At 42.2% G+C, this 15,866-nt stretch overlaps 1 protein-coding gene across 1 annotated transcript in view; it reads right to left on the bottom strand.

Annotated features, from left to right (window-relative positions):
* Positions 1–15,866, bottom strand: part of LOC146640008 (E3 SUMO-protein ligase PIAS1-like) — a 52,822-nt gene that overhangs the window by 18,680 nt on the left and 18,276 nt on the right. Inside the window, exon 2 of the mRNA XM_085357087.1 lies at positions 8,053–8,548. Coding sequence (XP_085213213.1) covers positions 8,053–8,545 — 493 coding nt within the window. The 5' untranslated portion in view covers positions 8,546–8,548. The remainder of the gene's footprint in view (positions 1–8,052; positions 8,549–15,866) is intronic.

Here is a 15,866-nt window from a genome sequence, read left to right as displayed (position 1 = left end):
CTAATCAGAAAACAGAGATTCAGTTTGCAAGGGAGCAGAAAGCTTGGACTCCAGTGCAAGGGAAAAGGTCACGTGGTCTGACGAGCACAAACTTCCCCTGTTGCAGAGTGATGGACGCATCAGGGTAAGAAGAGACAAGCGGATGAAGTGATGCACCCATCATGCCCAGTGCCTTCTATACAGGCCTGTGAGGGCAATGCTAAGGTCTGGGGTTGCTTCCAATGGTCACGTCTAGCTTCAGCAAAGTTATGTGTCCAAAAATGAGGTCAGCTGACTACCTGAATATACTGAATGACCAGGTTCTTTCCATCAGTAAATGTTGATGGCACAGACAGGTTTCAAGATGACAATGCCAGGATTCATCAGGATCAAATTGCGAAAGTGTTGTTCAGGAAGCATGACATCATTTTCACACATGGATAGAGTCCAAACCTTAACATCACTCAGAACCTTTGGGACGTGCGGGAGAAGGCTTTACGCAGAACTACAACAACACAAGATCTTGGTGAAAAATTCATGCATCTGTGGATGAAAATAAACGTTGTGACATTTGAGTCTCTAATGACGTACACTACCCAGCTGTTTTCTTTTCATTTTTTGGTTAGTGACTAAATTATAAAATACCACACATCAAACAGCCGCTGTGATAGAGTACTTGTCTTCCCTTGGGGCTTCCCACCAGCTCTTATCAAAATTAAAACTGGGATTTCATAAAACTGCTTTATTCGCAAGGGGTCGCCAAAGCAGATGGATCCATATACTTGGAACACATATGGCATTGGAAAAAAAAGGAAAGGACTAAAAGGACTTTAGCACTGGAAAAATATTAGTGTCTCAAGGCTACAGTCACAATGTAGTGCTAAATACTGCTTAACAGCACACTAAACAAAGGAAAAAACACTTAATGTGTCAGGCTAACACAGAAATATTTTTGGGAGAATCTTATCACAAAAAAGCAGAAATTCAACATTTCGATAGAAGTTTCTAAAGAAACAAGCACTGTGTGAACAATGTGCTGTGCATTACTGGGTGATTGTTGCAGGGATTGCTCAAATATTGTTGCTACCACCTAAGGTAAAAGGTATGACTGCAGTCCCAGAGGTTTGGAGGAGTAAGTCTAGGAGCATTGCGAGTAAGTCTAGAAATACCAGCAATGCTGCTATGACATACCTATCCATATGCTTCAAAACCTCCAATATATAAAATGCCTTTCTCTTATTTTATACAAATTCATTCTCATATACATCACAGTCCATTTACTGACAAACTGAGACTCAATATAAAAAGGAAAAAAGCAATAAAACAATGAGCAGCCCTTACTTGCGCACTGCAACCTGAATGCAGAAACAAATCAACTTTTCTGTGGCTGTATTTATGCCACACTACTTTGCGTTATATGTGAAGATTATGATAATCTAAATACAGAAGAAGGAACAAAAATGAATGTAGGTACTGGAATGTAGGAAATGTTTAAAAACTCTGTAAACATGCGCAGTCACTTCATTCAATCATTTTGTGGCTTTTAAAAAGCCTCCAAAGCTGCATAATATCAACTATCACCATAAACATGACATACTGAGCAATGCTAGTTATCTAAATGCCATTACCGTTACTAAAGAAGATACTGATAAACAACTTTAAAGCAAAGAAACTGTTTTTTCCATTTCCACTATAAATACTGTAGGTGGATCTTTGCATCTAAAAGCTCCTCTCTAACAGAAAGTTAGAGGATAAGGCATTTTACAGGATGAGTCAGATAAAACCAAGGAAACTACAGTACTGTGCAAAAGCAGTTGCCAATCTAACACTTTCCAGATGGTACTGCATGGTGGATTCAAATCTGACAGACAGCCCTAAACCAGGACAGAGCCTCCACTATGTTTTACAGATGGCTATAGACCAGGGGTGTCCAACTCCAGGCCTCAAGGGCCGGTGTCATGCAGGTTTTAGATATCACCCTGAGTGAACACTCCTGAATCAAATGATTAGTTCATTACCAGGCCTCTGGAGAACTTCAAGACATGTTGAGGAGGTAATTTAGCCATTTAAATCAGCTGTGTTGGCTACCTCTCTCCAGACCTCTTCCTTGAATAGAAGAGGTCAGGTAGGCTGATGGATTCATCACTTCATAAGACCGGCTGCCACCGATTTTCAGTTCACTTCTTGTGTAATTTGACAATTTGGCATACTTACATACTGTACACCATGCTGAGATATACCAAGTAAAAATGAGTGAAGAAGCAGCCAATGTCTAAAGAAACACCTCTAGAAAGCCTGAAGCGCTATTACTCAACAGCACTTAAAAAAATTACATCTGGTTGCTTAGAAGCAAAAGGGGTGACTCAAGACTTTTGCACAGCATTGTACACGCAGATGAATAAACTGCGTAAACATGTATTAGACCCTTCCATCCTTCAAAATGTGCTGAATCGTTTTTGGTAAAGAAGTAACTGTTTAAGTATAGAGTTCATCAGCCATCATTATCCACGGTTTAAATTGGTCTCATCAGTATGATGATAGGCGTGATGGGTTGCAGGAAATGTTGAATGCACAATGCAGTGGCTGCAGAATAATGATCAGTTTCACTTTACTGTGCAACCCTGACTGCCGCTGGGCACAAAAATCTTGCTGGAAAATGGGGGCTCAATTGCACAATCAAACCAGGAAGAGAACAGTGATTTAATTTTCCTTAGAATTTGTAGCTTTCCGTAGGTAGCTGAAATGGTTGATTCGGGAAACTCTCTCCGCCAGTAGAGTTATAAGAAAAACGAAAAAAGTCCTGTTGCTGGAGGAAGCAAAGAAGATGATGAGGAGGAGAAAAAGAGGGAATGTTGGACGGGCATTCACTCGAAGGAGAGAGCTCTGGGGAGTTGTCTATTGCCACTTTAATTGACAGGCAGATGGCACCATGCAGACGTGATTCATGTCCTGGCACCTGGAGTCCTGCTGAACTGTGTGCAATGCTGAAGGTTGACTTCTTTTCCCCCTTCCCCTCGTGACCTTACGAAATGTACTGAAGGTAAGTATGACAGCGACCTCCTAACAGATAATAAAAAAAATAATCTTAACAATAAAATAAGTTTTCCAAAGGGGGTTTCAGGATTCAGTATGCAAAGATATAATCATGGGCTGACTCATTTCTAAAGGAAGCCATCCAAAAGAAAAAAACAAAAAAAACCTTATTAGATATTTTTTTCCACATGCTTTTCCTCTACTGCAATCTTCTCATGTAACAAACCATTATGCACAAAGTCCTCATCAAACGCGGAATAGGTTTGCATCCCTTTTTCCCCCCAAAGATATGGTAATTAAATCATGTATAATGCATGTGCTATGATATCCATAATGAGCTGTGATGTATAGTTCTCCGCGCAGCACGGTCAATGATGGAGCACAACCAGTGGGGTAAGATGGGAGATGCTGGTGCAAGCCTCAGTGTTGACCAGTAGGCTCTCAGGCCTACACTGTGGGCCAACCAACCTTTATTCTCCACGCTGACAAAAGTCAGCAGAGAGCACAAGGCTCCACAGGAGGGAGGGTGGGGGCTCCGGGTGAAACGATAAGGAGTGAGGCCGAAGGAGGGGAGAGGATGGCGAGAGCGTGATAATAACTACATTTACATGCGCACAAGAAACCCGGTTACTGAAAGAAATCAGGTTAAGGCCGGAAATCGGAGAAGACGTCGACACGCACCGCAGTTCCTCGGATACTGTAGAGACGAACATAATTATGCAGCTGATCGGCTGCCATATTCCTCATCAGTCTCTCTCCCGTATGCGTGAACCACGGATGTCATATTTTAATCTTATTAGGGATACATATTCGACTGCAGCAGAGTTTTTAGCATTTGGACTGATTTTGCAAAGAGAGATTTGGTTACGGAGCGTAAGGCAGCACCGTCTCCATCTCGCTACGCATGCAAACTGTTTCTGAAATCAAGCTTCATCAGAAACGTGACGTTTATGGTGTTATATACTTCCATATAGGATGAGATGAGTGCTGCAAATGCGTAATTCCTTAAATCCAGTTCAACTTCAAAAGAAAGCCAGAAGAATTCGAAATGAACCCCACTGCCTGCTAAAACTTAAGACTTAAATTTGAAAATAGCACACATCCCATGGAAAGTCAAAAATAAATTGCTGCCTTAAAGCGTCCAAAAGTTGTTAAAAATGAAAGGAAGCCAACAAGTTTAATTAATTCTAGTGGAAGAGGTGACTTTGTTGGAGCAGTCGCAGATGGAGACAGAGAAAGAGCAGCATCGATTTTTTAAATTAATTTTTTTTAAAGAAATGCTTAAAAAGAATCGAGATCTGCAAGTTATTTAATCAGTCTGCTGCATATTAACACAAAAAAACAGCTGCTACATGGTCTGGAGGCAGTTTGAAGAAAAACATAATCGGGGAAATTTATCGAGGCACTTTGATAAATAGTGACAATATTTTTATCAGTTATTTTTGTACATGGACATGATTTGTGGTGCTTCCAGCACATCAGTTAGGACATTTTTAGACATTTGTTTTGCTTTTCCTTCCCCGTTTACTCTTCTATTTGCCTGTTTGGTTTCCCCATAAGAACTAGCTCATCATTTTCTGTATTTTTTAGTACATTATTGCAATTTTGTGCAATTTAATCTTGGTTTCACTCGTGGTTATTATGTACAGGTAAAAAATATATATATATATATAAACTGTGTCTGAACTTCCTAAAAACCTCAACCCTGGCTATGACAATAGACTCATTCGAACTTTAGAAACAAGTACATAGCAAATGAGTAAAAATCCTGCCTTTCACTCTACTGTCTTAAGTCTGTCTGCACATGTGCTCTTGTAAAAAACAAAAAAACAAAAACTGTCAGAATCCTGGTTGAGCACATAAATGGCCAAAAAAAAAAAAAAATCTGGCAAAGCAGAAGAAGCAAGCAAACAAGTGGGGGAAGGGAGGGAAAAAATGAGAGGGGAACGGGAGGCGAGGCGAGAGGAGACGCAGCAACAATAGGAAGGAGAGAGGGAGAGAGGGAGCGAGCAGTAATCAGCAGATCAGAGAGGAGTACACAAGCGGAGAGGAGGGAGATTATGTGGAAGAGTGTGATCAGTGAGTGAAGAGGGAAAGGCTGTCTCAAGGCACGAGGGGAAAAAAAATTAAAGAAATTCTCCCAGTAAGAATCAGAGATCCTCCAGTGAGAGGGCAATTAAAATGAATCGATTGCTTTCCTTTCTGCCTCCGATTATTACAAAGAGGGTCGTCACCTCAAAGCTGCAGCTTAGTTTCACTTTCGGAGGCAAATTCAAATCTTCAGCTTCACCTAACGATGCCAGACACCCTCCTCCGGGTTTCTGCTCCTATCACTCAGGCTTTTGGCTCTCTCAGTTTCCCCAGAACAATGAGGGACTGAGCATTTATTATTTATTGGAAAAGATGTTTGTGTTCTTTCGAAAGCAGTCTGTGCGCGAGAGCAATGTGAACGTACGATTCGGAGTCGAATGGAGGGAGGGTGTGTGGCACAGGTGTAGGCCTGTGCGATTTCATCACTCTGCATGCAAATTTTGACCGAGGACGGCAGCGGCGACAGAAGACGGAGAGGGACACAGAGCGGGAGGAGAGGGATGAGGCGTGTGCAGGAAATGGATCGAGTGAGGAAGCGAGAGGGAAGAAGAGGGAGAGTGGGATGATAGAGCTGTAGGCTCGCTGTTTGTGCATGCATCTGCAGGCAAATTAATCACGAGATGGTCTTCTACTCCATTAAAATGCTAATGTAGGAAAATCTAGACATTTCCATATATTTGCAATATATCCCAGAGCCCAAAGAGTCTTATTATGCTAAGTGCAGACTGGGTGCTGGATGTAGATGTAATGCAACGACAAATCTAAGCGAGATAAAGGCGAGATTAAAAGTTGGGTATGTAGAGAATTAAAGGGACGACAGGGCACATAACACTGGGCATTATGAATGTTGGAGAACATTCTGGATATTTGAACCTGAAGGGCTTAAAAAAGCTGTTTTGTTTTCTGTCACAGTTGAAATAAATATTATTTTATATAAGTGACTAATGAACTTGTACTTTACTTACTAATCTAAGAGAGCCATTATCTTATAATGTCACACAGACACACAAACGCATATCACAATTTAGCCAAATCTGATTCAAATTCTGACAGTTGGCGGGTTTGTTATCGCAGCCAGTGTCAACAAAGAAGTGATCAAGCCACACCAGCACAGCCCGATGAAGCCGAACGGGGATGTTGCTGTCCGCTACATCTGTAAATAATCCTTCAGAATGATTCATTTCCAAGCTTGCATACTTATTCCACCACTGTGATCTCCTCTGTGCACAGAATTAGCTGCTGTGCAAACTAAGAACAAAAAGATTTGATTCGAAGCTCTCTTACACGTTAACGATCCTCAACGCTCGAGAGCTGTGTGTCGTCACATGGCAAACAAGCTGAGTTTTGTTAGGAAGCCCGAGATGTGACGGTGTGAAGCGCGCCGTGTGCAGGACCGTTTTCACAGCAGTGCAACAGAGCGACGGCTCGGCTGAGCAAACACGGTGCGGCCGACATACAGCGCTGCGGTGTTGATTGTTTATATCCACATTAGTGCTACAGTTAGAAATATAAATGTACAAAATGAATAAAAGTGCAATTCATAATGTGGCAGCGTCGCTCGAGCCACCTGACACAAATTCCAACAGAGTGGCCTATGTGACAATATAATAATAATAAAGAGAACTGGACTGACATTTATACAGCCGCACACATTCAACACATATTTTATCATCAGGTATGCCCATTTAAATGCTTGTAAACTCAAATATCCCACCAGCCGATCACATGGCAGTAATTCTATGCATTGAGGCAGTTCTGAAGGCAAAAGGAGCTCCAACCCTGTACTGGGCAGGTGGCCAGTGAATGTGTGTGCATCTATTCTTCTTTTTTTATCTCGTGTTAGTCACCAGTCACAGTGTTTTCAACTATATAGTATCATCAACATTTAAGACTCCATGGCAAACCTCTCAGCAAATAGGTGCTTTACTTGTGGTCTCGATTATGGACTGTATATCAAAGATGGGTGTGGCCTCCAGGTCTAAAAAGGTATGTGAGGAAGTGCATTAAACCTGTGGTCTTTGTTTGCTCCACATGGTTTACAGTGTCTTATTTTCCTTGACATCAAGTGTGATTGGATCATTTCTAAACTGGTCCTGCCTTTCCAAACAACTTCCCCCCAGAGGAGAAGTTGTTTTTCTTTGTTGACAAAGACATCAATACATTTCATCGTATGTTTTTATCTTCGTGCTTAGTTTTATCTAGTTGTTATCTTGTTTTTGTCACAAAAAGGAAAGTTGTCCATGAAACCTATGATTAAAAGCTATTGATCAATGAAATTAACACTGCTAAATCATGCTGTACACCATGGATGAACTCTGGAGCCTGATGAGTTCATCGTCAGTCGCTGGTTTTTAAGTCTTAATCCAGCAGCAGCTTAATTCAAGCTCACTTTGTAAATTTAATAAAGCAGGGTATGATTTTCACTATTGTATGGCCGTGCTTTGACCGTGATTTACAATACAACTTTATTTGTATACCACATTTGATTTGTCAGCTGGATCCACCCACAAAGGAGGATTTCAGCCAAAATGCTCAACCCATGACCCCATAAACTAATGACGTAAATAGTGGCTATGTTCATCTTCCATAAGCTTTCTGTGGTCTCTACCAGCTACTGAGAGTAGTAACTGGTTCACTGGGCTGCTGAATGCTTTACCATCTCCCCAGCTAGTTACCAGTTTGGTTTGCCTGTTATTTAGAGCTGAGCCGCCTGTGTACAGTGGATTTATATGGCTTTGTTTGTTGAAAACAGATGCCTGAGTGTTTGAGCCAAAACAGTAAAGCGGAGGGCCAGAAAGATAAACTGCTCCTGTAGATTCTAAAAGGTTTGCTTTCATATTGTCAGCTGATACAAAAATAAAAACATATAGAAAATTAACACAAAACGTATTATTTGATTCATGTTGCAGTCACGTGTCACACAAAAGCCACACGTACACATGTCCTCACCTAGACTCGTGGGCTTGATGAGTTCGTCCAGCATGTCGTAGAAGGGCAGCCTCTGGAGCTTAACATCTGGATGCACCGGATGCAGTGTCGCTGAGGAGGCCAGGTGGTGCGTCAGCCCGGTCAGCTCGTGTTTCCCAGGACCGAGTAGCGAGAGCGGCAGTAACGCAGCGGGCGATGGGGCTCCACCGTGACCGGCGTGACCCTCGTAAGCCAGCTGCGTCAGGCCAGCAGGCAGCGCCGCGCCCCCTCCCCCGACCACTCCAGCTGTGGCCGGGTGGTGCGGCCCAGGCAAGGCCAGCTCTGAGTGAGAGACCATTTTGGCCGGGAAACGTCTTCGGTAGAGCTCTTTGATCTTCATGTGCACGGCGGGGCTGCAGCCGGCTTTCAGCAGATGCAGCGCCTTGGTCAGCAGCTCGTGCTTGCGTCCGTGCTTGTTGCGCCCGGCGTAGCCCAGCAGCACCTGGAGCTCCGACACCCGCAGGCTCATCACCATTTGCTGTGGTGGAGGAAGGGGTGAGAAAGACGATGAGCAATCAACTTTCAAGTTTCAATACCAAATATCTAAAGTAAGTAGTTAAAGCATGTTGTCATTTTTTGCCTGTGGCTTTACAAAAAGTAACAAAAACTGAGCTGCTGTGCAGCATTTAGCGTCAAACGCTCCATCGACCCTTTGAATTCAGCTTAACTGACTGGACTCTCGCTAACACGGTTGCCTTACATAAAAAAGATCCCGGTTTGAGGCTGTGAGGAGACACAAACCCAGCCTTAGAGGGTTACAAGCCGGTCTAATCCTTGTGCTCGACCCAAGCCAGGATAAATGGATGGATTCTGTCGGGAAAGGCAACTGCCAAATCAAATATCTGGATCTATCCGCTGAGGCGACCCCTTGGGAAATAAGGGAGAAGCCTAACCTTAAATTGAATTGCCTAGATCACAGTTTGTTGTCTCATGATTACTTAACTTAAAAACAAAACAAAAAAATCTCCACAGAGAAGAGGATATCTAAATAAACCCTCTGCCAGTTTAACACTGACGCATTCCCACAGCAGCAGAGTTGTTACTGTGTCCGGTGCTGGAGTTGGGGACTGTTTTTAACATGAGAGCAGTGTTACTCTCATTTTGCCTTGGATCGCTCGGGACTGCCCACGGAGAGAGGCGGACGAGGAAGCTGCTGCGGACGAAGACTTCTGGCTGATTTATATTTCTACGTGTTTACATTTTTTTTTAATACAGATCCAAATTTGAGCTGAGTCTGCACGCTGATGTACTGTAGCTTAGCACAGCTAACACTTTGCCTCACAGATGTTTAGAAAGAACACACACACACACCATACAGTTTCCCTCCTGGCACTGAGGTGCATACAATAAGTCAGAGCAGCTTAATTTCTAACCTGTGCATGAGAACAGCACCTGTCCAAGCGCTGCAGAAAACACTCACCCTGGGAAGCAGTGCACTGTACTGTCCATTTTTTTTAATAAAAGAGAAATATAAGCATTAACCAACAAAGGAGTCTTTTACTAGCTCACAATGTGAGACTGAGGCTGTACCTCCCAGGGGGTAGTGGGATGGAGTAGGTGCAGGAAAGCATGGGGGAAAAAGTGCCATTCAGTTTAGCTTCAGAGCCAGCAGCACTAGCAGTTCGTCATCTAGCAAAACCGACTGTACAAATACTGAATAAGATTCTCACTGCCTTATAAATCCACGGGCTTTAACTTAAACTCTCAGCAAGTGTAACGAGTACATCCATAACCTGAGATAAATCCATCTTAAGTATCTGCAACTAGCAACAACTTCCTCGATGTGACAACCAGTAAGCTTTGGAGGAACCTCAGTCACTTCAGTCTTTGTGTGTTTGAGGCTTCGGCTCCTTCACACGAAACTCGAAGACACAAAGCAAGACTTTGTCAGATTGTTAAGAGCAAACAATGATCGGGGCAAAAGAGCTGAGCGCGTGCTCTTTAATCTAAAGATAAGGAGTGGGCGGATGAAGACGTTTAAATAAAACATCAGCTCATTAAGCAGCATCCATTATACATGAGGAAACCATATAGCACAATCGTAGCACAATCCTTAAAGACACGCACACCTACAGGGTACACTAAGAGTGCCTTGGATAAACTTCCTCCCTTCATCTCCTTTAATGACAGAGGAGCTAAAAATGCACAAACACACACCCCTTAAATGACAAAGCGCACAGATCTGCTGGTGCCCAGTCTGTCAGCTTTGATTAAAGTAATCCACACACACACGCACACAGAGTCATTTTTAGTTTTATGTACAGAATCTGCATGCGTCTGCAAAGGTTTTGACACTTCAATATACAAGATTTAAATGAGCTTTTTATACTGATGCATATATATCGATGCAAACTTACCCCATGGTTCCACATTTAATAGACATTTAAAATGTCATACATGATCACTTTAGGCTACTTTTAAAACCTAACCACAGAGGGGACTTTTTACATATGAAAAACAAACAACAAACCTCAATTTGTACTGCGGAAATAGATTTTCTGTCCTTCCACCTAACCCACACAATCTAATTTATCTCCTCCACAGTAGTCCATCAGGAGGATTCGGAGACATGTTTCAACAACAAAGTAAATTCCATTAATAAAATCTGCTAATTGCATTTCGCAATCATCAGGAGGGGAACTGCCCCGTACCTAGAAAATTTTTGTTTCGCTTCCTCCGTGCAATCCTTCCCGACTTGACCAGAACGCTGCCAAAGTCGTGGCGTGAATGTTGAAGGTGAAAGAAGTGAAATCGGATTGCTCTTGAATATTATGTACATGTTAATCTCACTTCGTTTTTAGCACGGGGTGGCCCAGGTGTGAAAGCAACCTCTGGCTCTCATTCGACCACAGGACTGTAGTGCGTAATTAAAACAGACGCGCTATATTAACGGGAGTTTTGAACGGAACTGAAACCCCTGAAGTGTGACAGTTTACAGTAAATCTTCTTCCACTATTGCACACGAAGGTTTCAGAGCCTGCAAAAGGCAGCAAATCTAATTTCTACTTCAAACAGCAGGATGACACTATTTGAAACCAAACAAACATTTTCTGATAAAATGAGAGGCAAAACAAGTCAGGAGTTGTGTTGTGCAAAATCTTCGTCTAAATCAAATCCTTTCTAGTATAAAAGCAGCAGCAGCTAATGAGAGCTGGACTTCAACCTATGACCCACTAACTCAAAGCCCTCAAGGTAGACATCAGTTCAGATCCTTTGTTAATTTGTCCCTCAGTGTCAGGAATTCAAGGCTGCAGTTCTGCTGTAACGTCCATAGATGTCTGAGGGACAGCATCTACTTGAGGTGACTGCTGTTGTCATCTGGCACTATATGAATAAAAGTGAATTGAATCTGCTGCAAATGATCTCAGTGGTGGCACAGTTTTGTTGCCCAAAACAATGCAATCGCTGCTCACCATCTGCCCTGCTCGCCAGGTTTGCTTTTTGCTTTTGTCCTCTTTCCGAAAGTAAAAATTGAACTTGATTTCCACGAAACTGGGCAGCAGCACTTCCAGGAAGCTAAAAATCTAAAAATAGCAAAAGAACTAGAAGTGGAGCAGAGACTAATGACAAATCGGATATGGTTTGCCTTTTTTTCCCCCTTTCAGGTGTGCAGAAACTTTTTGAATAAGCACTATGCCGGATATCTATGAACAACTACATCAATATTTATACTACTCGATAATGTATTTGGCCTGTAATATGTCAGTTAGTATATTAAAAAAATGCACCAGTATGTCTTTTAATGTTGTTTGTAATTTAAACAAACACATATCCAGCCACTTTATTAGGTATACCTGCTCAACTGCTCTTTAATCTCAATGTCTAATCAGCGAGTCACATGGAAGCATTTGGAAGCTGGCAAATCTGCAGCAACTGTGTGATGCTGTCATCTCAATATGCAGCCAAATCTCTGTTTCCAGCACCTTGTTGATTCTGGTACAAGGAAGGTGTACTTAATGAAGTGGTTGGTTAGTGCATTTCACGTAGTGCCAGAAGTTACCAAATATTTAGATTTAAAACTACTGAATTAGAACTTTGAGCGAATCCTGATTAGGAATTTACTGAAACAACAAACTGATTATCAATTTTGTTACAAGTGAATTGAAGTTGACTGTCACAAGGTTCTTAAAAGTTAGTGTTTTGCGATGACCCAGTTTATGGGGGTTGTTTAGTGCCTGCAGGAAAAGGAAACCATTTTACACAACCTGGGCTCCAAAGTGACAGAGCACAGGCTGCTGTTTACAGACCAAACACTGCATCTTGTGTACAGCTGCCACATATGCATAACCATGCACATCCGCGTTCATTTGTGTTTCGCGAGCACTGATTTACATTCGTTTCTTTCTTCCCTTAACTCTAACCACTGCTTGCCTAACGCTAACCACACAGCAGGTCTGCACCCTAAATCGGATGATTTACGTTACGGGGACTTTCTTTTTGTTCCCCAAAATAAAAGGTGAGTCCCCACCGTGTAAATAAGGCGTGCAAACAAATTTTACCAGTCAGAATATAGATCTGTCCTTTGTTGCTGCACAGAGTCAAGGCAGAAAACAGAAGGCAGACGACCATATGTGAATGTAATTCTGATGCCTCTGGTCTGAAGTGCACTGCAGTTATAAAAACACATCAGTCAAAGACAGACAGCTACTACAGCAGAAAGCTCAATCACAGGTGCAGCACACAGCCAGCAGCTGTCTCTTGATGGATTTTTCAAAATCTAGATGTCTTTAAAAAAAACAAAAAAAAAAAACACACAAAAAAAATCCAGGAACAACCATTTGGATTTTAATCCAGTATCATTTCTTTCAGTATCCTGAGACAGACAGATATCGGGAGACCCACAGTTTATTGGTTCGATCCAGCAGCTCTCCTGCTGGCGACACAAACGACCACTTCAATGAAATATGCATGTGCACGACAAGTGGGGGGAGGGGGGAGGTGGAAAAAAAGGACACCGGCCTCCCACTATTTCATACCCACATGCTAAGCCCCCTACCGCCACTAAGCCCCGCCTCCACCCTCTCTCACTTCAACGCAAACACACACAAAAGACAGGCAAATACGGACAAGAACAAACATCACCTAACATAAACTGACACACACACACAAACTTCCAACACACTGCGGATGTGTAGCATTCCTCTAGCTCCCAAAAGAGAGTGAGAGGGAAAGAGAGAGAGACAGAGAGAAAGAGAACAAACAGAGGAGAGAAAACACTGGCTGTGGAGGTGTTGGAGGAGCGACAGATGAACAGATCACAGCCCTCACTCTCTTCCCTCTGTCAATCACTCTTCTTCCAGGACAGGTGGCCTCCATCGGGCTCCATCTCTTTGGGTCAACAACAGATGATCGGCATTTGCGAGTGATTTATAAGACTTTTTTTTTCTTTTTTACCTGCAAATCTACTAAATTTAAAAAAAAAAAAAATCTACTGCATCAGCTTATGGCTCTAATCTGAAGGAGCCTTGTGTTCTTCTCACACAAGCAAAGCTAAACCAAGCGGAGTTTCAAGCAGAAGGAGAACAGCTCAAAGAGTAACATCAAAAAATCTGTGTGTCTGTGTGATTTTTCTTCAGGTGAAACTCTAATTTTGTGACTCTTACAGATAGTGCCGTACAATACTGCAAAATTTGGTGCTGAATTGATACCAATAAATACAGGGCCAGTACTGCCGATACCAATACTTTTAACATTTAATGAGCACTAAATCACTCAGATTTTCAACAATAATTCGTTAATACGATAAAACACACCGTTCAGCTTTTCGTGTATTTTAGAACATTTTCTTTTTTTTTTTTGGAGATGTTGAATATAAACGCGCCTGTCTCTAAAGCAGTTGAGGTTCGGGTGTGAAATTCATGGTTTTCAGGGTCTTTATCGTTAACTCGGTTTTCCTGGGTCTTTTCCCGTGTTGCAGTTGTGTGTCTTATTTTGAAAGAAATATTTACGCGTTACCATAGCGACCAGAGAGCATAAAAGGGAAGAGAGGAGGATGTTACTCTCAGCATTGTTGGCGCATTTCAGGAGGACGCTGCTAATAGAGATACACAGTTACACAGTGAATTTGCGTTTATTAATATAATTACAAAATACCACAGTTTTTGTCTTGGTCGTATCACTTTATTTTGTTGTATTTATCCACGACACCTTGACAGCCGGTCCGTGAAAATATTGGTTAAACCAGTTTGTGGCGCAAAAAAGGTTGGGGACTACTGCACTAAAGAAGTTTGGGTCAACTTATGTTGTTTAAATGTGATGTATCTGGAACCTAGAATAGGTTCATAGTGCTGAACTGGACTTTTAAAATATTTCAAAGGGTGGAATCGTCGAATGTTGGGTGCTTTTGCTGGAAAAACGCCTTTAAATAGTTGAAGATAAGGTTTGTATTCGACAGCTGATGAATGAAAATAGATTAATCCTTCGAGGACTACCCTGTTAGGATATTACAGACAGCTATAAACAAAGCATTATTTGCCTGTTAATTTGTGAAAAACTCTAATGCACACACACACACACACACACACACACACACACACACACACACTTCACAGAGAAGCAGTGGCCTGACGAAACAGCTAACCTGTGCCTGCTTTATTCATGACCCAGATCAAAGCCTCAGAAAAACAATGTACTGCTTTAAAGTGATATCAAAGAGGTATTTTGACATTTAGTGTCACAACATTAACAACCAGTGTGACATATGTTGCTTGCTGCTCTCCTGACGACATGAAAGCAGAAAAACATTCTCACTTTATTAGTCAGAATAAGTCTGAAATGCGGCGTTCAGCCGTGCGTCGTCGCTGCTGCGGCTGCGGCGAAAAGCCGCCGGTTAAACAAAGCTCGTTTGTGGGAGAATGTGCTCCATTGTCTTATTTCGGTGAAACAACTTGACATGTAGGTGCGAAAGGAAGCTGCAACAAAGAAAGGAGAGCAAAAGACGGAGAGAGGATACAACACAAAGAGAGTAGCTAGTGGTGACAGGGGAGTTCTTACACACACAAAAACACACAAACACACGCACACACACACACACACACACACACACACACACACACACACACTGGTGACCAGAGCAGAGACGTTTCATTTACCAGTCTGTGGCATTTTCAGCAAAGCATGCTGGAATTGAAGTGCACAGTTTTGAACTGAAGTAAAGAAATAAGATTTTGATTGTTTTATTAAATTTGCTAATCTTGAGCTCGCTCATAATTGGTTACATAATCAGACTCCCCGGGTCCTCTGTGAACTCATGTTTCCACTTTGCACTGAACAACATGCAGCATCCAGTGGGAGCTGTAAGATGTGTATACTTAAGTTATTAAATTTGGAAAACCAGATTTTACCTATGTAGATGATCTTTTTACCTGCAGAGCTCGAACCGGATCCTGATCGGGGTCCTTTAAATGTAAACCATGCCGTGTAGTCATAAATGGTCTGCTGCTTCTCGTCTAAGGCTCCAGCAACACAAGTCCAGTTTTCCTCAACCATTTAGCAACCAGCTGTGAGTTAGTGGGGGAAATTGGCCGCGTTGGTGGTGCACTGAAAACCTTTGTGAGATTGCTCAGGTCACAAGCAGACTGGCAGTCTGGTAGTTTGCACGGAAGACACCAACGTGAATGCAAATACTGGCTGAAGGGTAGAGAACCTGCAAGAAATCTGACGTAGAGCGGAAACAAATACAGTTGCCTTCAAAAAAAGATGTGCCTTTTAAAACATGCTGATTTACTTTGAAGGCAAACACTCTTCCGGTTTGTGAAGCCCTTTTCAGATTTTACTCCGTGAGATGTAGCAAGTGT

The sequence above is a fragment of the Diplotaxodon limnothrissa genome, linkage group LG1 (assembly GCF_057381915.1).
Source record: "Diplotaxodon limnothrissa isolate DT_005_m linkage group LG1, D_limnothrissa_male_GT1.1, whole genome shotgun sequence".
Classification (NCBI taxonomy): Eukaryota; Metazoa; Chordata; class Actinopteri; order Cichliformes; family Cichlidae; genus Diplotaxodon; species Diplotaxodon limnothrissa.
This window is presented reverse-complemented; position numbering and strand designations above follow the sequence as displayed.